The sequence below is a fragment of the Jaculus jaculus genome, chromosome 1 (genome assembly GCF_020740685.1).
Source record: "Jaculus jaculus isolate mJacJac1 chromosome 1, mJacJac1.mat.Y.cur, whole genome shotgun sequence".
Taxonomy (NCBI): domain Eukaryota; kingdom Metazoa; phylum Chordata; class Mammalia; order Rodentia; family Dipodidae; genus Jaculus; species Jaculus jaculus.
Genome location: NC_059102.1, coordinates 151,545,874 through 151,573,259, shown reverse-complemented (window position 1 = coordinate 151,573,259; position 27,386 = coordinate 151,545,874). Strand labels below are relative to the sequence as shown.

Below are 27,386 nucleotides of genomic sequence, written 5' to 3'. Positions count from 1 at the left end.
CGCCACCCCCGCACGGACCGAGGGCGGCTGACTCACCCGCGCCGCTTAGGTCACCTGCACCAGCGGAGGGGGCGGTGCGGGTTCTGGACGGGCCCCGTGGTGGGCGGAGCCTTCAGTGGGCGGGGCTTACCCGAGCCCCGCCCCGGTTCCTAACTTGGCGGGGTCCCCGGGCGCCGGGGCCTTCCCGCTGCCCGCCACCCCCGGGGTCCCCGCCGCGTCCTTTTGCGCGCGCCCAATGGCCGGAAAGTTGCAGTCCCTGTTGCCGCCGATCCTGCTGGCTGTGGCGGGCCTCAGCGGCCTCTTGCTGCTGTGCGTCCCCACCCGTGACGTCCGGGAGCCGCCCGCTCTCAAGGTGCACGCGCCAACGCTCGCGCGCGTCCGGGGAGCAGCGCGCCGGGGCTCGGGGTGGCGTGGGCTCGGGTGGGGCAGGGGAACGTGGAGCATGGAGATCTCCCGCGCGGCACCCCCACCCCCAACCCCCGGGCAGGGTCCCAGGACCTGCGCCGATCCCCCTGCGTCCTCTGGCGGCGCTTCCGGGGCCGCACGAAGCTAGAGGCCAAAGTCATGGCAATCCCTCCGGCCGTCCCCACGGCCACTGAGCCGGTCAGTGCGTCCGAGGAGCTGTCTGCCGCGCCCCGCACAGGCGGTCTCCGTCTCCCCTGGCCGCGGTTAGAGAACCTTGCTAAACCCCGGTTGGGGGGTGGGGGGACGGGTACCTGGAGCCAGAGCCACCTTTGCCCTGCGCATCCGCGTGGCAGCGCTCTGTTAGAGGAGTTTTGGGCTCTGGACTCAGCCCTAGATTAGGGGTGATCAACACTGGGCAACTAAAGACCCTTCCCAGCCTGGGGTCCGAGCAGCGAGAGGGAGCACTGCCTTGGGAAGGGGTTGGAGCCTCCAGGCAAGACCTCTGCCCCGCCTCCCTTCTCACTCCACCCCAGGTCCTAGTCCTGAAGCCTCCGGCCAGGGCAGACTCCTTTAACTCTTTACCGGGTGTGTGAGAGGAATGGAGAGCCAAACCCCATGAACGCAGACAGAAAGGGGAGTTGATGGGGGAAGATTTGGATCAGCGGACCTCCCTGGCTCTGGAGGAGTTCCCTAGTGTGGGGGAGGACGGGAACAGCCTTTTCCCAGGCTGGAACTGGCAACTGCCCCAGGCTGGTCTCCAGCCAGGCTCCCCCAGCTGGAGAGCAGGCCCTTGGGGCAGATGCTAGAAAAGGGCACTTGTATGCTGGGCACAGAGAGATTCCCTAGCCTGCAAGGAAGATGCATCCAGTACCCTCTCGGCTCTGCAGAACTCACCTTTAACTGTCCCTGACTTTGAGACCCAGGGATGGGCTGTGGATTGGAGGCTCACATCCACCTTCAGCAAACTTCTTCCTGGGGCCCCTTCCTTCCACATGCTCAGATTGAGCAAAGGCTCAAGTAGAAAGAGGCAGAGTGGGGAGGAAGCAAGAATGGCCACTCAGCTTTCTTCGCCCTTGAACGGAGGACCTTGTGTCTCCAGGGCAGAGTTCCAGATGTGATCCTGGGACCCTCTGTCCCTGGCACAGTCCTCCAGTTGCCCTCAATAGGAAGGCTACTTCCTAGTGCCTGGCATGCTGGCTTCAGGCCCACAGTGGGGAGGGGTGACCGCAGGAGATCTTGATGACTCTTGTCCCATGCAAGCTGCATCACTGTGGTTGCCCTTGGCCTTGTCTAAGCACCGCCACATTACAAGGTGAGGGTAGAGACATGGTGCATTAAAGGGCATGGCTTTGAGAGTTCTCAGATCCCTCATACTGACTGACCACCCCCCACCCTCAGTATGGCATTGTCCTAGATGCTGGCTCTTCACATACGTCCATGTTTGTCTACAAGTGGCCAGCAGACAAGGAGAATGACACGGGCATCGTGGGCCAGCACAGCTCCTGTGATGTTCAGGGTGAGGCCTCCCCAAGCACCAAGTGTGCTCCAGCCTCGACACTTTAACTCCCAGCCGGCTCTTGGGGGTCCCTGTTCCGCCTTAGCCTTGCAGGCACGCTCAGTCGTGCGCCTCTTCTTGATGCTGGGTGGGGCTCACTTCAGGCCAGAATCCAGAAAGAGAGGCTGGGTCCTCTGGGCCTGGGAGGGGTTGGGGCACTTGTTGTTCTGGAATGAAAGCCCCAGGGAACTCGTGGAAAGTTGGGGGTTTGCCCACAGGCCTCTATTCTGTGGATGGAGCAGGAGTGGCTTTGAGGATCTAAGGGGCACATCTAGGCAGGTCCCATGGAGGCTGGGCTGGTAACAAAGCCCAGTGCTTTGTCCTGGCACCTGTGCCCACACCCACCAGGCAGGTAGCAGCTTCAGAGACTCTGGGTGGCATCCGGACCCCTTTGTCTCCAAACTGGGTGTCTCTGAGAGTAAGCTGGGAAAGGTGTGTCTCAGCTGCCACCTGCATAGGAACTCAAAACCTCAGCCCCCCGCTGGCTTGTGTCCCACCTCGGGCTTGGGCCTGGGCCCATCTCCTCTCTCTCTCTCCAGGTGGGGGCATCTCCAGCTATGCAGACAATCCTTCTGCGGCTGGCCAGAGTCTGGTTGAATGCATGGAGCAGGCACTTCGGGATGTGCCCAAAGACAGACACTCCAGCACGCCCCTCTACCTGGGAGCCACGGCAGGCATGCGCCTTCTCAAGTGAGTAGCTGCACTCTGACCTGGTCCAGGGGTCCACACAGCCTTCTGTGGCAGCACTGGGTGGAGACCTCCTCCCTGGGTAGGCTTCAAGGAATGTATGGGAGCAGGATCATGACCATCTGGGGAGGAGACCCCTCAGAGTTCTCCCCACTTCACAGCCTGACCAGTCCGGAGGCTGCATCAAGTGTGCTAGCGGCAGTGACACGGACGCTCAGCCAGTACCCCTTTGATTTCCGCGGTGCGCGCATCCTCTCTGGCCAGGACGAAGGGGTGTTTGGCTGGGTGACTGCCAACTATCTCCTGGAGAACTTCATCAAGGTGGGCCCCACAGCTGGCCTAAGGAGCCTGAGGGCTTGTGTGCCTGCTCACTGGCTGACCCAACCTTCACTCTCCACAGTTCGGCTGGGTGGGCCGGTGGTTCCGGCCAAGGAAGGGGACGCTGGGGGCCATGGACCTGGGGGGTGCCTCCACACAGATCACCTTTGAGACAACTAGCCCAGCTGAGGATCCAGCCAATGAGGTCCACCTTCGGCTCTATGGCCAGTACTACAGCGTTTATACCCACAGCTTCCTCTGTTATGGCCGAGACCAGGTCCTCCAAAGGCTGCTGGCCAGTGCCCTCCAGGTACCTCTCCACTGCCCAAGTGCCAGGGACAGGCCCCAGAGCAGAGCCTAGAAAGCAGCTTAGACTGACTTCAGGGGACTCAGAAGGGCCCTTCTCCTGTGCGGACACACACATAGTTGTGAGGCCCACAGTAGCCAGGCCTTCATGATGACCTTCCTCTGTGGTACCAGGTATCTGCTCAGGGTTTCTCCAGCCAGCCAGGTTTTCCTTAGCTGGAGGATAGGTAGGGAGAGGCCCTGCAGGAATAAGGCCCTGCAATGGAAAATTAGAGAAAGGAGAACCAAGGATATCCCAGAGATCCCCGAGTGCTTGACCAAGAGGTTCAGTGTTTGTTCAGCAGGTAGTGAGCAGTCATAGATTGATTCCAAACGTAAAAGTGATGCTAGTCAAGTTCAGCTTCTGGGGAGTTTTTCATGCTGTCACTCTGGAATGGGGTGGTAGGCAGTGACTGGAGAGGGGATACCTACCATCTGCACTCTGGATGTCCCTCCAGACATATCACTTCCATCCCTGCTGGCCGAGGGGCTATTCCACCCAAGTGCTGCTCAGGGAGATATACCAGTCACCGTGCACCATGGCTCAGCGGCCCCCGAACTTCAACAGCAGTGCCCGGATCAGACTGTCAGGGACCAGCAACCCTGCCCTCTGCCGTGACCTCGTCTCTGGGCTCTTCAATTTTTCCTCCTGCCCCTTCTCCCGCTGCTCCTTCAATGGGGTCTTCCAGCCCCCTGTGACTGGGAACTTTATCGTGAGTCCTGGAAAATGGAAGCGGGAAGCAGGTGGCCCTACATGCCCCTGAGATCTGAGGATGGTATGACTGTCCCCCCCTTGTAGGCCTTCTCTGCTTTCTACTATATTGTGGACTTCCTCAGGACTGTGATGGGGCTGCCTGTGGGGACCCTGCAGCAGCTGGAGGCAGCCACAGTGACTCTCTGCAACCAGACATGGACTGAGGTGAGGTCTGCTATCCACCTCTCTGGTCTGTGCAGGAAATCATGGCTACCAGGCTGCAGCTGTCCCAATCATTCATTCATTTGCTCTATGTGCTGAGAGAGTCCATAGGCCTTTCAGAATGCCCTGTCTGGTGGGATAGCTTCTGTAGACTCAGGAAAGAGCCAGGAAGTAGTGGGGGATAAGGAGCTAGGTGAACTGGGACTTCTGTGGTTTCCTGGAGGCCTGATCCTACAACCGAGATCTGAGGGACAAAGTAAAGGGGGCACCCGTGAGATTGGAGCAGACAGGAATAGAGGGGTGTGTATCTGGGACAGAGTGTGGCGGAGAATGGCCCACCAGTGGGAAAGGAATACTGGAGACTCCACAGGGCTTGGGAGGTGAGGTGAGGTGTTGAAGATCGACTCCTAGGTTTCTGACCCTGCCGTTGGTGGGACACCAGTGCCAGGTAAGAAAGCATAGAGAGGTCTGGTAGCTGGAATGTGAGGTGCCCATGTGAGAGTCCTGAAGAAATGTGACAGGCCCCATTCTAGGCTTAAAACTTCCTAGGGAGTCTCATAGAGGTGGAGCCAGGAAGTCCTACTCAAGCCTGAGCCCATAGCAGTAATGCTGGGAAGGGCCTATAGTACCCTGTGGGCCACGATTCCCCGTGGTCGGTCAGCCCAATGGTGTCTCTCCTGCTCACATCCTAGCTGCAGGCCCTGGGGCCCAGGCAGGAGAGCCGCCTGGCCAGCTACTGCGCGGGGGCCGTGTTCGTACAACAGCTGCTCAGCCTCGGGTACCGCTTTGACGAGCGCGCCTACAGTGGAGTACTCTTTCAGAAGAAAGTGAGTGATGGGCGGGACCGAGCCAGAGGAAGGGTTGGGGGTTGCTCTCAGAAGCTGATGCCACCTCCTCCCCCTCCCCCCTCCAGGCAGCAGACACGGCGGTGGGCTGGGCCTTGGGCTACATGCTGAACTTGACCAACCTGATCCCTGCGGACCGGCCGGGGCTTCGCAAGGGCACCCACTTCAACTCCTGGGTCGCTCTCCTGCTGCTTTTCTCCGTGTTGCTCGTGGCTGCTCTGGTCCTGCTGTTGCGCCAGGTGCGTTCTGCCAAGTCACCCGGCGCCATCTAGGGGTGTCGGGGGAGCTGCTGGCGAATCTGCAGTACCCCTCACCCTCCATCCACCCACCATGTCTCTGGCCCTGAGCTAGCTGGCACCGAGACACTCCGATGCCCACAGGCACAACAACTTGCAGGTGGGCTTTTGCGGCTCACTCCAGCTTGTTCAGTCCCTGAAGCCCCCCCTCCTTCACGCCTGGAGTTCACATTATTCCTCCTCTCTCTTTTCTTGGGGTATCCTTTGGCCTGGGACTCAGCGTCAGGCATTCAAGGAATGGGACCTTTGTTCTGATCATCCGGGCCCTGGGAACTTCCCCTCGGGTCTGGGCTTGTAAGTGGAGCATCAGAGCCTACTAGTTAGGAGCCAGCTCAGCACCTACATGTACAAATTTTGTAATAAAAGTGTTTTTTTTTTTTTTCCTAGAGCAGTGAATTGTTCATAGGGCGGGGCATCTTTGTTGTTGCCTGTCCTCCCTCCTTGCCCTTGTGCAGTCCATTCAGACCTGGTCCCAAGAGAAAACACTCCCTCTTCCTGCTTCCTTCTTTCAGGTGCCGACCGACCGTGGGGGTGATGGGAGCATGGGGTAGTATCTTAGTCTCCTCTGATCTGCAGAGTCACCCAGGCCCCCAGGTCCCAGGCTGTAACCTAGATGGAACTTGAGGTTGAGCCCCAAATTCATTGCACCTGTAGATCTTCTACAGCCCTGGAGGACTACATGTACCTATAGCCTAAAGCTTTAAGTTCTTTGTTCTCTCGGGATGGAAAGGTGCGCCTTCTGCTACTTCTCCCCTGCCCACTTTCTTTTTTTTGAGGTAGGGGGTCCCACTGTAGCCCAGGCTGACCTGGAATTCACTATGTAGTCTCAGGCTGGTCTCTAACTCACAGCGATCCTCCTACCTCACCTCCTCATTGCTGGGATTCAAGGTGTGTGTCTCCACGCCTGGCTTTTCTGCCCACTTTTATGAGAAGTGAGCTCAGACACTATTTCTGTTTCCTTCGTGCCCTGTGGACCGGAACAGAGGTGGTCCTTGTTCTGCACACACCTACACACACACTTGCACACACACGCACATATACACTCCCCTCTGCCATTTAAGAATGTTTTTATCTATTTATTTGCAAGCAGAGTGAGGAGAGAGGCAGACAGAATGGATGTGCCAGGGCCACTTGCTGCTGCAAATGAAATCCAGATGCATATGCATCTGGCTTTACAATCAAACCCAGATCATCAGGCTTTGCAGGCAAGCACCTTAACTGCTGAACAATCTCTCCAGCTCCTTTCTGGCTTTTTTTTTTTTTTTTGAGACATTTTGCAAACCTGCAACAGCTAGTCCCAGCTTTGATGTTGTGAGACTGAGGGAATGAGAGGAAGTTAGGGTTGGGTAACTCAACCTTGTCTTTCTTTCTTTCTTTTCTTTTTTCTTTTCTTTCTTTCTTTCTTTTTTTTTTTTTTTTTTGTTTGTTTTTCTAGGTAGGGTCATACTGTAGCCCAGGCTGACCTGCAATTCACTATGGAGTCTCAGGGTGGCCTCGAACTCTTGGCTTGCTGGGATTAAAGGCATGTGCCACCATGTCCCCCCCCCCTTTTTTTTTGCTTTTGTTTTTCAAGGTAGGGTCTCTGCTGTAGCTCAGGCTGACCTGGAATTCACTACGGAGTCTCAGGGTGGCCTCGAACTCTTGGCAATCCTCCTATCTCTGCCTCCCATGGGCTAAGATTAAAGGCATGTGCCACCACATCTGGCTTCTTTATTATTAAAAGTTTTTTATTTATTTTTTTTTTTGAGGTAGGATTTCACTCTAGCCCAGGCTGACCTGCTACCAGGTCACCACCAAGCCCAGCTATAAATATTTTTTAAATGTCTTTTATTTATTCATTCATTTATTTATTTAAAAGTTTTTTGTTTATTTATTTGAGAGTGACAGACACAGAGAGAAAGGGAGAGAGAGAGAGAGAGAGAGAGAGAGAGGGAGAGGGAGGGAATGAGAATGAATGGGCGCACCAGGGTCACCAGCCACTGCAAATGAACTCCAGATGCGTGCGCCCCCTTGTGCATCTGGCTAACATAGGTCCTGGGGAATTGAGCCTCGAACCGGGGTCCTTAGACTTCACAGGCAAGCACTTAACCGCTAAGCCATCTCTCCAGCCAAAGCCATCTATCCAGCCCTTATTAATTTATTTTTATTTTATTTTATTTTGGTTTTTCGAGGTAGGGTCTCACTGTGGCCCAGGCTGGCCTGGAATTCACTATATAATCTCAATCTGGCCTCGAACTCATTACGATCCTCCTACCTCTGCCTCCCGAGTGCTGAGATTAAAAGCATGCGCCACCACACCCAGCTAAAAGTAAATATTTTTTTAAAAATATGGCTGGAGATATGGCTCAGCAGTTAAGGTGCTTGCCTGCAAAGCCTAAGAACTTGAGTCCAATTCCCCAGTACCCACACAAAGCCAGATGCACAGAGTGGCACATGTCTGGAGTTTGTTTGCAGTGGCTGGAGGCCCTGGTGCACCCATCCCCCCCTTTCTCTAGCTGCCTCTTTCTCTCTCTCAAATAAAAAAAAATTTAAATAAATTAATAAGCCAGGCGTGGTGGCACATGCCTTTAATCCCAGCACTCGGGAGGCAGAAGTAGGAGGAACACCATGAGTTCAAGGTCATCTTGAGATTCCATAGTGAATTCCAGGTCAGCCTGGGCTAGAGGGAAACCCTATCTCAAAAAAACAAAAAAAAAAAAAATTTTTTTTTTTTTAATTTAAGAGAGAGGCAGAGAATGGGCAACCAGGGCTTCTAGCCACTGCAAACTAACGCCAAATGCATGTGCCATCTGTGCATCTGGCTTTACCTGGGTACTGGGGAATTGAACCTGGGTCATTTAGCTTTGCAGGCAAATGCTTTAGCCACTAAGCCATCTCTCCAGCCGTTTTAAAAATGTTTATTTAGATGGGGAGGTAATATGATGGAGAATGGAATTTCAAAGGGGAAAGTGTCAGGGGGAGGGAGGGAATTACCATGGGATTTTTTTTTTATAATCATGGAAAATGTTAATAAAAAATTTAAAAAAGTTTATTTATTTTCAAGCAGTGAGAGATAGAAGAGAGACAGAGAGAACATGCCAGGGCCTCCAGCTGCTGCAAATGAACTCCAGATGCATACACCACTTTGTGCATCTGGCTTTACGTCAGTACTGGGGAATTGAACCCTGGTCATTAAGCTTTTCAGGCAAGTGCCTTAACCTCTGAGCCATCTCTCCAGCCCCCAACCTTGTTTTCTTGAGTGAGCCAGAGGGACATTTGTGAGTGAGATGGGGAGTATGCTCAGGTAACAGCAGATGAAGGCTAGAGAAAGGCACCGTGGATGCTCTATTGTCGTACTTTAGGGAGCTGAAGACCTTCACCTGAAGTTGTGACCACCTTGGACAGCTCCCAGCTGGCTTTCAGCAGCAACTCCAGGTCACTTTTGCCCCCTGGTGGCCTCATTCGGGAACCGGCCTGGATGGTCTATAATTGTGAGCCTTCTGAGTTTGCTTTTATCCGTGAATCCCAGAGTCCTCGTGCATTTTGGGGGACATGAATCTGTACACCTGTTTACCTGTGCGCTCTGGATGTTCCCCTAATCCAGGATCCTCTGCTCCAGAGGAGTGGGAGGTGAGGACTGAGCAGTCTGGCGGGGAAGAGGAGAAAGGAAGGGATTGCATCCTGGGTACGTCCACTCCCAGCCAATCCCAAATCAGATTTCAGGGGAACGAGGGGACGCCCTGCTACAGAGGTCGCCGGAGCGGAGGTGCGGCCGAGAGGCCTGGAGAGAGGGGACCAGAACTGGAGAGAGGGGACCAGAACTGGAGAGAGAGGGAGGGCGGTGGCGTAGCGGCGCCGTCCCGCCCCCGCAGGTGGACCGCGCAGGCGCATTCCCGTTGCGCTCGCCTGCGATCCCCGGTGCCTCTATCCCGGATCCTTTGCCGCAGCGTCAGCGCCGACGCCTCCTCTTTTCCTCCTCCGCCCCCTCCGGCTCGTCGGCTTCTCGCGTCGCCGGTGTCCGGAGCCTGTACCGAGCCCAGGAGCACCGGGTGCCATGCTACCCGGGCGGATGCGCTGAAGGATGGCGACGCCGATCCCTCCGCCCGCCCCGCGGCACCTGCGGTTGCTGCGGCTGCTGCTCTCCGGCCTCGTCCTGGGAGCGGCCCTGAGCTGTGCGGCCGCCAGCCGCCCCGGTGAGCGTGCAAGCGAGCGCTCGGGGCGCAGGCTGCGGGACGCTGGGGGCCCGGATCGCCCTGCGGGGACCCGGGCTGCGCAGCGACGACCACGACCTGGCCTCGCCCGGGCCCTGGGGCCACGCAGGCCTGGAAAGTCGTGCAGCCGCGCAGGCCCCACCTAGCCAGGGATGGGGGTAAACAGGCCAGGCCCGATGAAGGCCTAGCTGCATGAGTCTTCTCTCTCAGCTCCCAGGAGGCGAACCTGGATTTCACGTGCTTTGTGTCTTTGTCTCTGGGTCCCTGAGCCAGTCCCGTGTGTGTCTCAGGAGGTCTGTGTGCCCGCAAGGATCTGGCGTTCCAGGGGCTAGTCGTGGAGATAGATAACTGTGCTGCTGTGTCTCTGGGGTTCCCGGTGTGTGTGTGTGTGTGTGTGTGTGTGTGTGTGTGTGTGTGTGTGTGTGTAGGTTGCTTTCCAGTGCTTGTCGGCCTTGCTTCGTGTCTGGCTTGCCTCAGGGTAACCCAGGCCTGGCCTGGCCTGCTTTGACTGGGTCTGAGGGCTCCAGGTCTGGGGTCTCGCGTTTTACTTAACGTGGTAGACGCCCCCATCCCTTGCCCTGTAGCGCTCTAATACCTTTTGGACTGAAGGTTGTGAGTAGATTCTCCAGGACAGTGATGAGCCCAGGGATCATGGAGATCTTGCTTCACAGATGGCTCCTGAAGCTCCAGGATCCACATCTCCCCAGGGGCGATCAAGTGGGACATGGTGCCCATATAGTCACTGAGTTCTCCTGGCAGCCGTGCAGGAGAGGTGCTTTTATCCCATCTTACAGATGAGGAAACTGAGGCACAGCTGGGGTGATAACTGATCTCATTCTGAATGTATGGCCTTAAGATCTGGGTTGGCCTCCTGAGCACAGCAACCCTGGACAGGAGGTTGCAGTGACCAGAGGAAGCTCCCGAGGAGGCTGGAGGGCCAGATCAGGCCTGGCCAGAGGTGGTGGAGACCACCTGCTGGCGCCTCCTCAAGGAATGGTACTATGGGGCGGGGGGCAGTGCTGAGCCTCGTGGGCAGATGGTGTCCTTACTTGTCCATTCTGCAGCTGCATGCCCTCCTTACTGGGAGACCTGACACCACTCCCTAGGCATCCCCCTTCTCACACCCAGTGCCCAGGAGTCAGTAGCCCTGAGTGGGTGGAATGCCAGCCACTCACCAGCTGCTATTGCTCCTGAGACTCCTTTCCACCTCCATGTTGGAGGGGGAGGTGTTTCCACCCAAGACTACACAGGCATCAGCCATATCCTCCTGAGTCCCTGGTAGGTAGGAGGGGGAGTCTACAGAGCCATGGGAGCATCTGGAGCTCAGTCAGTAAGCCTTCTGCTACAGACCTCTACTGCGAGCCTAACCGGATTATCAGCACCAGGACAGAGACTGCCTGGCTCCCTGATACCCAGCTGGTGGGTGGGGTTGATCCAGGCATGTGTCCTGGCATGGGTTTAATGTTTAACTAGCCCAAGTCTCAAGTCTACCCCACTGATGCTGGAAGCTACCGACCCATCCTGTGAAAGGTAGTGTGTGTGTGTGGGGGGGGGGGAATGGTACCTGGCCTGTGACCCTGTGCCCTCTTGCCATCAAAGCTGCTGGGATTTATTTGCAGGGGCCTCTATGCTAGGTTACTAAGAAAACCAGGCCAGACCCACCAAAGTCTGCAGGGCACTTTTCCCCACATCCTTCTGTGCTGTGGTGGCCCTGCCTACAGTGTGGGTGGCAACTGGACTACTGAAAGGAAGGATCCAGATGGCCAGAGACACCCACCAAGCAGGATTGATGGTCCTGCTGGTTACCCCCTTGACTACAAGGAGTAGTCAAGGATTGCTAAAACAGACTATGGCTTTGGGTTGGGAACATTCCTTAACTTTGAAGCAGCCAAGCTTCTGCATTCTCCTGGGGAAAGTAAGGCACAGAGGACCCCTGTTTCTATCCTCCAGCATCAGGATGGGTCTGATTAGCATGTGTAAGCAGAGCACACCGGGGTCAGGGCTCCAAATCAGGTAGATGAAAGTGTGGCTGGGAACTAGGGCCTAGCCTGGAGTCCCCAGCACTGCTTAGGCCAGACCTGTCCAAGCTTTGGGTGAATCTAGCCACCTCTATCTTAGGTCTCTCCAACCCCAGTGACCCCGCTGCCCTAGCAACAAGCCAGGAGCTAGTTAAAGGCCAGCCAGACTGAGCGTTTCTATGGCCTTCCAGATTCCATTTGAGGTCTGTAGGATGATGTGGTGAGGTCTTGAGGGTAGACACCCAGCATCTTTGCTGCTCCTGAGCCAGAGAACAGTGCCCCACCCTCGGCGGTTCCCTACAGGGTTTCTGCTCATTCTGAGACACGTGGAGGTCAGAAGGCAGCTTTGGAGGGCTGCACATCCCTGCCCTTGAGGGCTGGCTGGAAAGTTAGGGTCAGTTTCCCTTTGAGGGTTGACTCAAGCCTGGGAGGTGGACTGTGGGGATTGGGTGGGGCAGGGTAGTAGCTCCCATAAGGCTTAGGATTGTTTGCTTCCTGGTTCTGAAACTTGGCAGTGGGGAGGAAGAGCCTGCCCAGAACAATGGCCGGAGCTAGGCCTGGCCAGCTCTGAGTGGGAGGGGCTTGTGACCAGGACTGTTGCTGCTCAGGGGCCAGGCCAAGCGGGCTGTGACTGGCCCTGCCTTCTGCTTCCTTCTCAGATACAGCCGCCTGTCCTGGGAGCTTGGATTGTGCCCTGAAGAGGCGGGCAAGGTGCCCACCAGGTGCGCATGCCTGTGGGCCCTGCCTTCAGCCCTTTCAGGAAGACCAACAAGGACTCTGTGTACCCAGAATGCACCGGACTCCTGGTATGTATGTGCAGATATAGGGGAAGTGGATGGATGAGGTGACCTCTCCTCCCTTCCTGTCCTAAGGTCCTATGGGCCTGTACCCCTAAGCACCTTACAGTCTCATGTCAGTGGCCACCAGGTCCCCTGAGCTTTGTGGGGTGCTCAGGTCCAAGGCCAGGGGGCTGGTTCTTACAGCTCTGGGAGCAGTCCCTTCATCCTTTCCAGATGTGCTGGCCTACAGCCTGCAGCTGAACTGAGGCCTAGGGCAGTGAGTCCCTCCTAGGCCAAGGGGTGACCTCAGGAGAGAGGAGGTCAGAGTATTTAGGCCTGGAACCACCTGGTCTGCCAAAGCCCCCTTCTAACCCCCTCTGCCAGATGCCCACTTCTGTACCCTGTGCCTCTCCGTTGCGCACTTCACTGGCACGTTAGTGAGCCCTGGGGGTAGCCATCCTCCCATCTGTCTGACTGGATGTCCCTTTAGGTGTGATGGGGGCTTTACATAAAAGTGTTAGGTGTGTGGCCAGCTAGGTTACCTAGGAGGAGGTGGCAAGGAAGGGGGTACTGAGAAAGAACAAGCAGGGTTTCTGTCAATGGGGTGCCTCCTGCTTCTGCTCTTTTGGGCCTGTGCATGTGTGACCACACGGGAGCTTCTTCCTGGAGTATGACCTACCCAGTGGGAACCAGATGGGGTCCAGGCACCTGCCCAGCCTTACAGGAGCCCGTCTTTGTGACCATTTAGCTGGTGAACGTTTGGGCATACATTAGCTTCTCTCTACTCCTGGGAGAGTTACCATCTTCTCTGGGCCAGAGAAAGTGCCTGTGGGCTGGCCAGCAGAGGGAGTATGCTCTCCCTGCACTCAGACAAGGCACTCCCTTCCCTCTCCTCTTTGTGGCTCTCTTCACAATCTTCTAGTACCTTCCCCCGTGCCCCTCCCCACCTCTACTTTTCCTGGGTACCACTGCTGCTGGCAGGGAGCTCTCTCAGTTGCTATGGCAACACGGGAAAGAGAAAGCTGGGATGGGTTCCTTCATCTCAGGAGACCACCTGTGGCAGGTGTTGTCTGGGGACTCTTGAGAAGCTGGGACCCTCCACACCACGGCCCCCCTCCCTCTCCTCAGGGGTGGGCTTGCCAAAACCCAGACTGGAAGATGAGATCGACTTCCTGGCCCAGGAGCTGGCCCTGAAGGAGGCGGGACACGTGAGGCTCACCGTACAACCCCTGCCTGAGGCCCGGCAGAAGCTCCTGGAGCCTGGTGAGGCCCCTCTTCCATTGCCCTGTACCTCTGTACCTGCAGCTTGGGTCACAGCCCGAGTCCTAATGACTTCACCTGTCTGTCTCTTTCTCAGCAGCTACCTTGGGGTTTTCAGAGCGGGGTCAAGGACTGGAGCCGAGCCTCCCCTCCACTCCGGGAGCCTCCCCACCCACGCCGCGTGCCTCCTTGGGTTCCCCTGTGTCATCTGGGCCTGTGCACATGTCCCCGCTGGAGCCCCAGGGTGGGCGTGGCGATGGCCTGGCCCTTGGTAGGTCCCGCTGAACCGAAGTCTGGCTGGCTGGCTAGCTGGCGGGGGCAGGCTGGAGCAGGCCCTGCAGGACGCTGTCCCTCACCGTGCCCCTCCCTCTGGCAGTGCTGATCTTGGTGTTCTGCGTGGCCGGCACCACTGCCCTCGCCGTGGCAGCCCTGTGCTGGTGTAGGTGAGCCGCCAGCTCCCGCGGCGGGTGGGCGGGGCAGGGCACCACCTGTGCCGCGGCCTCAGCTCCACTCCCCGCAGGCTGCAGCGAGAGATCCGCCTGACTCAGAAGGCTGACTACACGATAGCCAAGGCGCCCACCTCACCGGCTACGCCGCGGATTTCGGTGGGTGTCCCCGCTCCGGTCACCCCTATCCTGCCCACCTTGCCCCCAGCTTGACACTCACACACACCCCCACTGCCCTGCCCTCCTCCACAGCCTGGAGACCAGCGGCTGGCACACAGCGCTGAGATGTACCACTACCAGCACCAGAGGCAGCAGATGATGTGCTTGGAGCGGTGAGCGCCCCCTCTGGGACCCAGCTACTGCCCCTGCCCTGAGGCCACACCACTACCTGCACCCACTTGTAGCCCCCACACCCCACCTGGCCATCTTAAACCCTCACCTATCCGCAACCTCTTATGTCCTGGCCCACCACTCTGACCCCAGCCCACAGCCCCCACCCAGGGCTGTGGTACGTTGAGCGCCCAGCTCTGGTCTGGGCCCATGGCCCCTGGAGAGTGCGCAGAGGACCCAGCCATCCCGCCCCCACCAGGCATAAGGAGCCTCCCAAGGAGCTGGAGTTGGCCTCATCGGACGAGGAGAATGAAGATGGCGGCTTCACAGTGTACGAGTGCCCCGGACTGGCCCCAGTGAGTGCTGGGCTAAGATGTAGCGGGGGGTTACCCACTTTAGGGTCCCTCCTCAACAGGACTGCTCCTCACCCTGCCTCCTTGGAGCCTGACCTAGCATCTTTGCAGACCGGAGAGATGGAGGTGCGCAACCCTCTGTTCGACCACGCCTCGCTGTCAGCACCAGTGCCTGGTCCCAGCTCCTCGGCCCCTCTGCAGTGACTTGGAGGCCAACACCCACTCGCCAGCCAGCCGGTTGCAGCCCACGGGTGGGGAGGGGCAAGGCCTGGCGTTTCCCATCGAAAGGAACACGTTGTGACCCTCTGCGTGCTTCTGGCTGGGGGGGGGGGAGGCACCAGCCCCCAGGGCCCCTTGCCAGGGAGATTCCCCACCTTTTGTGGGAGACCTAGCATCTGCTTGCACCTCCTCTTTCCGGTCAGAATCCCCAGGCTTGAGGAAGTCTTGGATCCCTACAGCCCAGACATGGATGGGGAATTCTGAAGAAAAAGCCAATTAAAGCCTCTTTCAAACCTGCATGTGGTTTCTAGTTTGTTGATGGTGTAAGTTCTCAGCTGCTTGCCTCCCATTGAAGCCCTGGTGGATAGACCCTGTGTGAGGGACTTGGGGCCTCCTCCTGAAACCCCAGAGAGAGAGAGAGAGAGTACCATTGTAAGGGACTGAGAGGCTGGGGGAGGTGGATACAAGACCAATCCTATTCTCTGAAGTGGGGCCTTTCCCCTGAAAGGGTTTATGTTGGCTTACAGACTCGAGGGGATGAGGAGAGGGTGGACATCACCTCCTGGCCAACATGAGGTGGACAATATCACCAGGAGAGTACGCCAAACACTGGCAAGGCGAAGCCGGTTATAATACCCATAAGCCTGTCCCAACAATACACTTCCTCCAGGAGGCTTCGATTCCCAAATTGCCACAAACTGGGGACCTAGCATTCAGAATACCTAAGTTTATGGGGGACATCTGGATCAGACCACCACAGAGTAATGGCTAAAGCTGTAATTTGGCTTGCCACTATCCCATACTTGGGGGATGGGTGCTGTGTGCTCAAAGATGCTGGAATCAGGCCAGCACTAGGCCAGACTATAGAACAGGGTTTGGGAGCCAGAATCATCTGCAGCACTAAGGCCAAGGAAGGCAAAGATTGTGTTCAAAAACCCCTCAGTTGGGGCTGGGAAGATGACTCAGTGGTTAAAGGTGCTTGCTTGCAAACACTGTCAGCCTGGGTTAAGTTTCCAAACTAGCTGGGTGTGGTGGCACACGCCTTTAATCCCAGCACTTGGGAGGCAGAGGTAGCAGGATCACCATGAGTTCGAGGCCACCCTGGGACTACATAGTGAATTCCAGGTCATTCTGGGTTAGAGTGAGACCCTACCTAGAAAAACCAAAAACTAAAAAAATAATTTAAAACATCCCCAAACTGTCCATGTAAGTCAGACATAAAAAGTGGCTCAAGTGTCTTAATGTTCATTTGCAGTTGCACAAGCCCCTGGCATACCCATAAACACACACATGCAAGTAAAGACCCTTATTTGTTGCTGGGGTCAGGGTGCAGACTCTAGACAGCACAATAGGGAAGACAGAGCTGACTAAGGACCAGCAGGGCCCTAAAGATTGAGTGGAAAGGGGGTTGCCCCTGCTTAAAGCTACTAGCTTGTTCCAAGCAGTATATTTTTGGGAGCCAAGTCCCTTCAACCAGGAAGTACCTCCTGGACCCATATGTAACCATAAGCTGGTCCTCTGTGTAAACCTGCTTCCCTCTGGGCATTAGTGTGGAGGATGGTCAGGAGAGAGCTGAGCAGCAAGCATGGCATGTGTATGTCTACGGTCACTTATCTGCAGGGGAGAAGACCATAACGGAAATGGGATGGCTTCATTGTTTGTTTTGTTTTTCGAGGTAGGGTCTCGCTCTAGCCCAGGCTGACCTGGAATTCACTATGTAGTCTCAGGGTGGCCTTGAACTCACGGTGATCATCCTACCTCTGCCTTATGAGTGCTGGGATTAAAGGTGTGCGGCCCCATACCCAACTAATGCCATTTTTTAAACTTTATTTTGTGTGTGTGTGAGAGAGAGAGAATTGGCACTCCAGGCCCTCTAGCCATTGCAATTGAACTATAGACACATGCGCCACCCACAGCCTTGCGCTTGTGTCGCCTTGTGCCTATGGCTTATGTGGGACCTGGGGAGTCGAACATTAGTCGTTAGGCTTCTCTGGCAAGTGCCTTAACTGCTAAGCCATCTCTCCAGCCCTTTATAAACTTTAAAAAAATGTTTTGGTTATTTACTTATTGGAGAGACAGAGAAAGAGGCAGAGAAAGAGAATGGGTGCACCAGGGCCTCTAGCCACTGCAAATGAACTCCAGATGCATGTGCATCTGACTTTCGTGGTTACGGGTGAATTGAACCTGGGTCCTTAGGCTTCACAAGCAATTGCCTTAACCACTAAGTCATCTCTCGAGCCCCCCTTTTTAAATTTTTTTAAATTATTTTTATTTATTTATTTGAGAGCGACAGAGAGAGAGAGAGAGAGAATGAGCATGCCAGGGCCTCCAGTCACTGCAAATGAATTCCAGATGCATGTGTCCCCTTGTGCATCTGGCTAACGTGGGTTCTGGAGAATCAAGCCTCAAACTGGGGTCATTAGGCTTCACGGGCAAGCGCTTAACTGCTAAGCCATCTCTCTAGCCCTCCCAGCCCCTCTTTTTAAAAAATAGTTTTATTTATTTGAGAGAGCAAGAAAGAGAGAAAGAGGCATACAGAAGAGAGAGAGAGAGTGAGTATGGGCACACTAGGGCCTCCTGCCTCTGCAAAGGAACTACAGATGCATACACCACTTTGTATATCTGGCTTTATGTGGGTACTGGGGCATTGAACCCAGGCCTCTAGTAAAAGTGTGTATTTTGCTGAGTTTTTTTGGACTTTTTCCCCCCCTAGGCTGCTTTGGCGTGGTACCTACGCCGCCATCTTAACCGGAAGTCAGGCCTCTAAGCTTTGCAAGCAAGTCCATTTAACCACTGAGCAATCTCTCCATGCCTCTTTATTTATTTATTTATTTATTTTGGTTTTTCAAGGTGGGGTTTCACTCTAGCCCAGGCTGACTTGGAATTCACTATGTAGGCTGGTCTTGAACTCATAGCCTCCCCAGTGCTGGGATTTAAAGCACCATGCCCAGCTACCCTTTAAATTTTTTATTGACAACTTCCATAAATATAAACAGTATCCCATGATCCCAATCCCATCCTACCACCTTCCCTTTCTCCCTCTCAAATACTCCCTCCACTGAATCCCCCTTTCCAGCTAGTGTCTCTTTTACTTTGATGGTATCAGTTTCCCCATGCCCTCTATTGTGCAGGTCTGTGTGCAGCAGCCACTGTGGGGTCATTTGAATACCACGGCCACGTTGTGTCTGGAAGACAACAGTATTGCAAAACACTCCTCTTCCGTTGGCTCTTACATTCTTTCTGCCACCTCTTCTGAAATGGTCCCTGACCCTTGGAGGGTGTGATAAGAGATGTCTCATTTAGTGCTAAACACTCTTCTGTCACTTTTTAGCACATTGATGTGTTTTGAGTCACCCCAATGGTTACTGCCATCTGAAAAGAGAAGTTTCTCTTACCAAAAGTGAGAATAGCATCACTATATGGGCATAAACACAACTATGTTTTTGTTTATTTTTATTTATTTATTTGATAGTGACAGAGAGAAAGAGGCAGAGGGAGAGGGAGAGGGAGAGGGAGAGGGAGAGGGAGAGGGAGAGGGAGAGAGAGAGAGAGAGAGAGAGAGAGAGAGAGAGGGAGAGAATGGGCGCGCCAGGGCCTCCAGCCACAGCAAATGAACTCCAGACATGTGCGCCATCTTGTGCATCTGGCTAAAGTGGGACCTGGAGAATCAAGCCTCGAACCTGGATCCTTAGGCTTCACAGGCAAGCGCTTAACCACTAAGCCATCTCTCCATCCCTCTAAACACAAGATATGACAGCTGGTCAATGGGGAAGAGGCTTCCAGCTCAGCTGCAGCTTGATTTCTCAAGGGTCATACATTTCTACTGTCACCCTTTATGGTCTGACATTCTGGGCATCCTCAGTCTGTTCCTACAATCCCTGTGCCCGTTTTCTGAAGCCTTGTGGAGGAGGCGTCCCCCAGTAGCAGCTGCAGTGAGCTAGGAACCTGCTGGCTTGAGCTACAATGGCCCCTTGGCTCGCTTACCCGGCTAACCTCTGCAGCTCAGTTCCCCTCCCTACCTGCCTTGTTTGTTCTTCTTGTGTGTGTGGAGGGGCAAGGGGCACTGTGTGTGGCGTGTGCATGCGTACATGCCCGTGCGGCACTCACGCACTCACTTGCCACAGGGTGTGTTTGCCTGCAGTGGCTGGAGCACGGCGTTGAGTGTCCTGCTCCATCGCTCTTCCATCCATTCTTACCTGGGCCAGATTCTCTTACTGATCCTGGTGCTTGCTGGTTTTTTTTTTTTTTTTTTTTTCCCCTTGAGTTCTAGCGATTTTTCGCTCTCTGCTCCCCCATGGGACTGGTGATACAGACGTGTGTGGCCTCGCCCAACCTGTGGGTCTCTCAGGCCTTTTCAGGCTCTCACGCTTGCACAGGAAGTGCTCTTAATAGCTGAGGCATCTCCCAGCCCCCACCTGCCTTTATATCTTCTATCTGTCCCAGGTGAGGACCAACACAGAGTCCCTTGAGTTTATCCAAACTCCAAACACACAAACTTCATTAGCCGCCTTCCCTCCCACAGGCCCTCCTGTGCGGGTGGGCTGCTTGGAGCCCCCACTCACTCCTGTGGGTGAGGAGCCTAGTTCTCACCCTCTTTCCCTTTGCTATTAGCTCTCACTGCTGCCCTGTTCTTGTTTCAGGGCCTTTGCTGAGGGGAAGGTTGTCTGGCATCAGCAAAAGTCCAGTCTTTTAAAAAATATTTTATTTGTTTATTAAAGAGAGAGACAGAGAGGCAGAGAGAGAGAGAGAATGGGCATGCCAGGTCCTCCAGCCACTGCAAATGAACTCCAGATGCTTGTGCCACCTTGTGTGCATCTGGCTTTACATGGGGAATTGAACATGGGTCCTTTGGTTTTGCCAGCAAGCACTTTATTTGCCAAGCCATCTCTCCCGCCCTATTTTCACTTATTTATTTCAGAGAGAGGGAGAGAGACAGAAAGAAAGGGAGTGAGTATGGGCACACCAGGGTCTCCAGCCACTGCAAACAAACTCCAGACACATGTGCCACTTTGTGCATCTGGCTTATGTGGGTACTGGGCAATCGAACCTGGGTCCTCAGGCTTCACAGGCAAGCACCTTAACCACTAAGCAATCTCTCCAGCACCAAAGGCCAGTTTTTTTAATTATTTATTTTTAGAGAGAACGAGAGAGAGAGAAAGAAACAGAGACAGAGAGAGGAGAGAGATTTTTGGCCCAGGGCCTCAGCTACTGCACTCAAACTCCAGATGCTTGTGCCACCTAGTGGCCATATTCGACCTTGCATTTGCCTCACCTTTGCGTCTGGATGACGTGGGATGTGGACAGTAAGAACATGGGTCCCTAGGCTTTGCAGGCAAGTGCCTTAACAGCTAAGCCATCTTTCCAGCCCAAGAAAATTTATTTCTATTTATTTACTTCTGAGGAAGAGGGAGAGAAAAGGAGAGAGAGAAAGAGAGAAGGAGAGAGAATGGACATGGCAGGGCCTCCAGGCACTGCAAATGAACTCCAGACACATGCACCACCTTGTGCATCTGGCTTACATTGTTTGGTCCTGGGAATCGAACCTGGGTCCTTTGGCTTTACAGGCAAGCAGCTTAACCCCTAAGCCATCCCTCCAGCCCCAAAAGACCAGATTCAATGCTTCCCTGAGCCCACCTAAGCCCATCTGAACCTTCATTAGGCCTGACCCCCAGCATCCCATCAAAGGAAACCCAGCAGGATGTGCCTACACTTTACAGCTTCCGTGTCTTAGCAGAACCTGCCTGATGCCACTCTGAATATGGATGTCAGAGGGTGACCACTTCCACCCCAGCATAGCTATACCTGGGGTAACAGCCATCTGCTTGCTTGGAAGATACTCTCAACCTAACAAGACTCTGGCTCGAGCTACAAAGGCCCCTTGGCTCACTCTGCAGCTCAGTTCCTCACCCTACCTGCCTTGTTTTGTGTTTCTTGTGTGTGGAGAGGTAGTGGGCGGGGGGTGGCGCATGCGTGCGTCCACACCCGTGCGGCACTGTGTGTGTGCGTGTGTGTGTGTGTGTGTGTGCGTGTGTGTGTGTGTGTGTGTGTGTGTGTGGCACAGCACGCAGGGTGCTGTGGTCCTCCACTCAACAGCTCTAGAAGACGGAGCCTCCCAGCTCCAGCACCTGGGAGGTGACGTCCCTGGACCTGCCAGCCTGCATGGGGGGGGGGGGAGGGCTGCACATTCTGGGTGCTTCAGCCTTCCACCAGCTGTGTGGCTCAGTGGTATGTGTCTTGGTGCAGAACAGGGAAGGACATGCAAAACGTGGGGTGCAGTGCATGGGTCCCCAGAGAACCAGCTCTTGGCAGATCTTGGAGCTGGCCTGGGTGCAGCACCTGGACAAAGACGAGGATACGTTGGTGGCCCGCTGGCTTGATTGGAAAGAATGAGAAGGGAGCTGCGGACACATTACAACTCTCTCCAGCTCTCAGGTGGCCCAGAAGTTGATCAAGACGGCTGGTTCCTGGGACTACCTTTGCGTTGCCTGTGGGCCATGCTCCCCACATCAAGGCCTCCTTCTCTGCCTGCCAGCCTCCAAGGGCTATTTTCTAGGTACACACAGTCCCAAAAGCAAGCCCAGACAATCCCCAGAGCTCCCAGCCCCCAAATCCTAAGACTGTATTCTCGGCTGAGTGAGGCTCCAGTGGGGCAAAGCCACCCAACCGTGGGATTTATGACTGACAGCCCAAACCCTTAAATTTATGTGGGCTCACTTTTGGCACGAGTACGTGGCTTTGGAAAATGGCCACTAGGCGGCGATCGAGATGCATCAGGACTCTGCCCTGCTTAGTTTGGGGTATATGTGGGGGGCGGGGGATTAGGCAGGCAGGCTCTGTCTGGCTCCCAAAGGCACCCTCAGAGCGCATGTCCCTAGTTCTCCTAATGCCCCAGATGCTGTTGTGCGCAGGACATCAGTTTGTAGGCCAAAGGCCTACCATGGTCTAAAGCAGGGTCCATGGGACCTCTTCACTGATGTTACTCTTCCCTCTGGAAGGGTCTGCCTGGGTTCTGAGAGCTCCAGGCTGCTCAACTGGGGTTGGCTGCCCATTATGTCCCAGAGAGCCCTGTGATCCAGGAAGCCTGGGGAGGATGTAGGTTGCCTCCCCCAAGTTTTCCCTTTGACTCATGCTTTCTCACTCCCCCTCCCCCCCTTTTTTTTTCTTTTTTTTTCTTTCTTTGTTTTGTTTTTGAGGCAAGGTCTCACTCTAGCCCAGGCTGACCTGGAACTCATTCTGAAGCCTCTGGCTGGCCTTGAACTTATCTACTTCAGCCTCCTGGGTGCTAGGGTTAAAGGCGTGCACCATCATGCCTGGCTCTATCAACCCCCCTCCCCCGCCCTTTTCCTCTTTCACTCTGACCCATTTCTGGGCCAAACCTCAGAGCCCATTTCTCAGTTAACATGTTCTCACGATCAGGGGCCCCACCATGGCTGCCAACCTGAGCTGGCATTCTGGGTGTGGGGGGTGGTGGTGACAGCGCCCAGGGCAAGGTGGGGGTAGGCTCCTTCAAATTTGACAGGTTGTGGGTGTGGGCGAGGCAGTGAGGCAGTAACAAGGGCCCTGGGTAGCCGGGCAGCACAAACAGGAAGGACAACAGGCCCTGACAGCCAGAAGCCAGTGGCCCCAGGCTGGCAGGATGGCCCCCTTCCTGCAGTACCCAGAAGCCTGCTGGTGCCCACCACAGGGAGAAGAGGTAGAGCTGTGTGAAGTGAGGCCACTCCCCTGGGGATATCCTGTTGGGGGAGACCTGGGGAAAGATGCCAAGGGTAGGGCCAAAGGCCCTGGTGCCATTGTGGTCATCTCACTAAACACAGAATGACTGGAAGGCCACGTACTTCTGCTCCATGGCTACCTTCAGATGAGACTCAGGCTGTCTGGATGGTTTCTAGTGGCTTCCATACCCTCTCTTCCCCCTTTAGGCATTACACAAGAGCTCCACCACAGCCTAGAGGTTATGCCCAGTTGTGGGGGGTGGAGCACCTCTGAGGGGCCAGACAGCCACCCTCTTCTGCTCCTTCATGAGTTTGCTGCCAGCCGCTTGGTTCCTGTCTTAACGGCAGCCTTACTGTCACATGAGGCTGAGGCTAAGGTAAGCCAGCAACTCCGAAGACCCAGGGCTGAAACAGGACACAGGGCTGGGAAAGGAGGCAGGCCCTGAGAATGGCGTTTAGGCAGCAGATCTCATTCACGTTTCTTTCCTTCCAGACTCCTGGATCCCATGTAGAGTCACAAAGCGTTCTGGGCAACAGAGTGGGAGGCGGGGTGGCAGGGGGTGGAGGAAGCCAATGGATGACACCTGGGGCTGAAGCTCTGGGTCACCCTGTTAGGCCACCCCCACCTGGCCTACACTGGCTAGCTGCATCTCCTGCTCCGTGGTGAAAGGAGAAGGGATCTGGCCCCTAGGCTATAGGCCAGACCACCAGGGTTGGTTGGAGGGAGGCCAAGGGAGACTAAACCTTAGGCTGGGACCAGCCTTCCTGTTTCTGGAGTGGACACCAGCCCCCTGCCCACCAGCCTGCCTGTCCTCGCCAGGGACACACTGACTCCTTCCTTTTCCAGCCTGGAAAGCCCCTTCCTAGGGCAGCAGGAAGGGAGTAAGTGACCCAACGCTCTTCCCAGTCCTCCCCCCCGCCCCCCGCCACCAGGACCCTAGGCCCAGCCAACGTGCAGGGCGCCTACGTGCATAGGTCTCTGGGTGGAGAAGAAAATGTACCCCCAGCCCCTGTTCGGACTCTATACAGCCCAGGTCTGCCCTTGTGGGCACGTGTCTTTTAGGATCTGTGATGGGTCCCCAATCTGGGGATAAAAGAGAAAAAAGAAAAAGAAAAGAAGATACTGGGGACAAGGAAGTGCTCAGAGGTGGGGTGGGGGTGGGTTCTGGTAGACAGCTGAGCACAGCAGTCTGTAACACCCAAGGATCTGGGACAGCATGGCCAGCCTGACGGGGAGAATTGGGGAAGTGGGCCTGTAGCCTCGTGGAGAAGTACAGGTGTCCTGGGGCTGTGTGGTGAGCTGTGGCTGGGGATGCCCATCTGCAAATCGGGCACTTTCTCAGGGTGCTCACCCTCCTCCTCTGCATGCGCAGCCGCTCATCTCTGAGCCTCTCTGGGGAACAGCAGTGGTGGGCAGGGGTCCCTGACTTTTGGCCCTCTTCCTGTGACCATCCTCTCTCCTAGAAGTGGGGGAGGGGTTAGTGGTTGATGCCAAAGGCCGCAGGGGCGGGGTGGGGCAGGAGTGGGAAGGTCCCCGGCTTCCCTCACCTTGGGTAGATGAAAGGAGCGTGCCTCTCGGGGCAGAGGTTGAGTGGAGGCATAGCTGTGATTTTAGGACGCCTTGGTCACGGAGCCTGCTGTGATTTGACAAACTTCGGTTTCTTGAGTGACTGATTCTGGAAGTCCCTAGATGAACAATGCTGGTGAGTGACTGGGCCTCACGGAGGCCTGGCTGGGGAGGATGGGCACCGTGGATGTCCCTGCGCCTGAGGTAACCAGGCTGTTCTGCTCTTGTTCTGCTGCAGGGTGCAGCTCCACCCGGAGGCTTCGGGCCTGGGGGGGCCTGGTGGGGGCTGTCATACTCACAGCCCTCTGGCTTCTTTGGCTTCTGGGATCAGATCCTGGGGGTGTCCTGGAGCCCCAGCCAGTAGTTACCATCCTCATCTGGCACTGGCCTTTCACCGACCGGCCCCCAGAGCTTCCTGGAGACACCTGCATCCACTATGGCATGGCCCAATGCCGCCTGAGCGCCAACCGCAGCCTGCTGGCTAGTGCAGACGCTGTCGTTTTCCACCACCGAGAGCTGGAGACCCAGAAGTTCCACCTACCCCTGGCCCAGCGGCCCCCGGGACAGCCGTGGATCTGGGCCTCCATGGAGTCTCCCAGCAATAGCCACGGTCTCCGCCACCTTCGAGGCATCTTCAACTGGGTCTTGAGCTATCGGCGTGACTCGGACATCTTCGTGCCCTATGGCCGCTTAGAGCCCCGCTCGGGGCCCACGCCCCCGCTGCCAGCCAAGAGGAGGATGGCCGCCTGGGTGGTCAGCAATTTCCAGGAGCGGCAGCAGCGTGCGAAGCTGTACCGGCAGTTGGCACCTCACCTGCGGGTGGATGTGTTCGGTCGTGCCAGTAGGAGGCCCCTGTGTGCCAACTGTCTGTTACCCACCATAGCCCAGTACCGCTTCTACCTGTCCTTCGAGAATTCACAGCACCGAGACTATATCACTGAGAAGTTCTGGCGCAATGCACTGGCAGCAGGTGCCGTGCCTGTGGTGCTGGGACCCCCTCGGGCCACCTACGAGGCTTTTGTGCCACCAGATGCGTTTGTGCACGTGGATGACTTCAGCTCTGCTCGGGAGCTGGCTGCCTTCCTTGTCAGTATGAACGAGAGCCGCTACCTTCGCTTCTTTGCCTGGCGTGACCGGCTCAGTGTGAGATTGATGCATGACTGGAGGGAACGCTTCTGCGCCATCTGCGCCCACTACCCACACCTGCCCCGAAGCCAGGTTTACGAGGATCTTGAAGGCTGGTTTCAGGCCTGAGCTCCTGCTGGCAAGAGAGGCTGTGTGACTGGCTTTTGAAATAAAAAGAAAAAACCACCACACATCCGGCCTCTGTGGGCGCCATGGGGCTAATGTGAGGCTGGGGTCAGAGACCAGAACGCAGAGAGGAGTGAGGAGCAGGCTGGGCTGGGAGGCCAGAGGAGAAGGCTGGTGGGCTTCAGACAAAGCAGGATCCCGAAGAGAAGAGCAGGGAGGGAATTAATGGGGTGCATGTTGCTAAATCCAAGAGGGAAGGTTGCTGAACGTTCCTGTTCATATCTGAAGCATGTCCTGGGTGGATCGAGGCTCAGATGAAGGGGCGCAGGTGGTGTCTTTGACACCGATGACACCCCAACCTGTGGTTTGTGAGGATGAACCCCAGACCCCTGAACCTCCAAAACTGAGGGTCCCTGGCTGGGCACAGTGACTCACACCTTTAATCCTAGCCCGTGAGAGGCAGAGACAGGAGGATAGCCATGAGTTCAAGGCCACCCTGAGACTACATAGTGAATTCCAGGTCAGCCTGGGCTAGAGTGAGACCATACCTTGGAAAAAAAAAAAAAACAAAAGAACTGAGGGTCCCCGGAACTCTGGGTACAGTCTGCGTGACAGGCCCCGGGGAAGGGAGTGAGCACAGTGCAGCTGGTTTTAGCAGCCACAATCCACTCAGGAAAAGACTCATCCAACAATAAAAACAGGGACATGAATCTCCTGGATCAGGTTTCCAAGGCAACAGAACCTTACCGGCTAACCCTCCCCTGCCCATTGTATCCTTTGCAGCCAGGAGGCTCTTGAGTTTTTGACTCCATCTTGCCCGCTTAACCCCGGAGCCTTTACTCACTCCGTGTCTAAAAGCCTTAAGTAGCATTTTAACAGGGACTTCCCCCCCCCCACTTACTCCTTGCTCCCAGAGGTGGGAGGAGAGTTGAGAATCAAAGTCAGACCCAACTCGCGTTGGAGGTGCCACATAAGACAGGACTTAGGTTGGAGAAATGTCTGGTGCAACAGGGCCCGATTTGTCACTTGGAGTTCCTTTGGGATGGCTGGTGACAGCATGGGCCATGGGGGTGGTGAGGGGGGATGAGCTGGGAGGACTCTGCTGCCACGGGGAGCTCCTTGTGGTGGACTGGGCATAGAGAGAGGGGAGGCAAAAAAATGGGATGAGCCTGTGGGTATACAAACAGGGGTCCTACAGGCTGAGGTCCTTGGGTGGTTGGGAGCTCAGGTTTGTTCCTGCCTAGGGGGTGGGGTAGCAGTGCAGGCAGGAAGCCCCCCTTCCTCTGTGGCTTGTGGGAAAGGCCTGCCCATGGCTTCCTGCTCTGACCCAGCTCCGTGGGCTCGCTGGGGAGAAGAAAGTGTCCTGAGCCTGGGAGCACGGAGAAGGGGTGTGTGCTTACCCACCTGCCTCTCCTCAAAGAAGGAGCTGGGAAGTGGTAGGAAGCTACTCCTCTGAGGCCTTTCATTTACTCTAAGGGCGGCCTCTGTGTATCCTCAGCTGGACACCACACACCCTTGCCCCTCCCATTCACAGGTGGGAGACCTAGCCTCTTAATTAGCTATCAGAGCCGCTCACAAGAGCACTGGAGCCAGCGGACTCTGCTGCCCTCTGCTGGCCACATGAGGCACAGACCCTGAAAACAAAAACCTTGTGCCAAGCCTTCTGAGTCCCTCCCTGGGCCTGGATCCAGCAGGTGTCCTGTCACCCCTGTGGTCTGACTCAACACCAGACTCCTTGAGCAGAGGCCAGACTTGCTGGTCATGGGGAGACATAAAAAGCTATACAGAGAAGGGACAGCCTGTCCCCACGAAGCACCCCTTCTATCCGGGAGCCAGCAGTTCTTGGGGTCCCTTCGAGTTGTCTTGTTGCTTAGAGCGGCAGACTGGGCAGAGC

At 55.7% G+C, this 27,386-nt stretch overlaps 3 protein-coding genes across 5 annotated transcripts; all 3 read left to right on the top strand.

The window, feature by feature from the left end:
- The first annotated feature begins 209 nt into the window (after positions 1 to 209).
- On the top strand, positions 210 to 5,727 carry Entpd2 (ectonucleoside triphosphate diphosphohydrolase 2). Of its 2 annotated transcripts, XM_004654108.2 has the most exons (9): positions 210 to 352; positions 1,804 to 1,921; positions 2,500 to 2,650; positions 2,809 to 2,968; positions 3,048 to 3,275; positions 3,769 to 4,023; positions 4,110 to 4,229; positions 4,919 to 5,053; positions 5,140 to 5,727. In XM_004654108.2, the coding sequence occupies exons 1-9, from the start codon at positions 236 to 238 to the stop codon at positions 5,341 to 5,343; spliced, it is 1,488 nt and encodes a 495-aa protein (XP_004654165.2). In that variant the 5' UTR covers positions 210 to 235; the 3' UTR covers positions 5,344 to 5,727. The 2 variants fall into 2 exon arrangements, with proteins under 2 accessions (XP_004654165.2, XP_045015765.1); XM_045159830.1 differs by lacking the exon at positions 1,804 to 1,921 and having other exon boundaries at positions 262 to 352.
- A 3,495-nt stretch (positions 5,728 to 9,222) lies between these two features.
- Positions 9,223 to 15,259, top strand: Npdc1 (neural proliferation, differentiation and control 1). 2 transcript variants are annotated; one of them, XM_004654107.2, is made up of 10 exons: positions 9,229 to 9,539; positions 12,235 to 12,381; positions 13,483 to 13,617; positions 13,712 to 13,885; positions 13,991 to 14,057; positions 14,135 to 14,219; positions 14,313 to 14,392; positions 14,650 to 14,746; positions 14,855 to 14,994; positions 15,166 to 15,259. In XM_004654107.2, the coding sequence occupies exons 1-9, from the start codon at positions 9,428 to 9,430 to the stop codon at positions 14,945 to 14,947; spliced, it is 990 nt and encodes a 329-aa protein (XP_004654164.1). In that variant the 5' UTR covers positions 9,229 to 9,427; the 3' UTR covers positions 14,948 to 14,994; positions 15,166 to 15,259. The 2 variants fall into 2 exon arrangements, with proteins under 2 accessions (XP_044997689.1, XP_004654164.1); XM_045141754.1 differs by having other exon boundaries at positions 9,223 to 9,539; positions 13,715 to 13,885; positions 14,855 to 15,259.
- Positions 15,260 to 22,598: 7,339 nt separating this feature from the next.
- Positions 22,599 to 25,495, top strand: Fut7 (fucosyltransferase 7). Its single transcript, XM_012947818.2, is given in 4 exon segments — positions 22,599 to 22,670; positions 23,452 to 23,556; positions 24,365 to 24,377; positions 24,480 to 25,495. Coding segments are annotated over 4 exon segments (1,206 nt in total).
- Positions 25,496 to 27,386: the final 1,891 nt, after the last annotated feature.

What these genes read in the sequence shown, in the direction of transcription:
- Npdc1 (XM_004654107.2), top strand. Translation starts at nt 9,428, where the DNA reads ATGGCGACGCCGATCCCTCCGCCCGCCCCGCGGCACCTGCGGTTGCTG. An exon ending in TGGCGATGGCCTGGCCCTTG is followed by an intron (nt 13,886 to 13,990) that starts GTAGGTCCCGCT and finishes TCCCTCTGGCAG; the next exon opens with TGCTGATCTTGGTGTTCTGC. An exon ending in CGGCTACGCCGCGGATTTCG is followed by an intron (nt 14,220 to 14,312) that starts GTGGGTGTCCCC and finishes CCTCCTCCACAG; the next exon opens with CCTGGAGACCAGCGGCTGGC.
- Entpd2 (XM_004654108.2), top strand. Translation starts at nt 236, where the DNA reads ATGGCCGGAAAGTTGCAGTCCCTGTTGCCGCCGATCCTGCTGGCTGTG. An exon ending in CTGTGACTGGGAACTTTATC is followed by an intron (nt 4,024 to 4,109) that starts GTGAGTCCTGGA and finishes CCCCCCTTGTAG; the next exon opens with GCCTTCTCTGCTTTCTACTA. An exon ending in GAGTACTCTTTCAGAAGAAA is followed by an intron (nt 5,054 to 5,139) that starts GTGAGTGATGGG and finishes TCCCCCCTCCAG; the next exon opens with GCAGCAGACACGGCGGTGGG.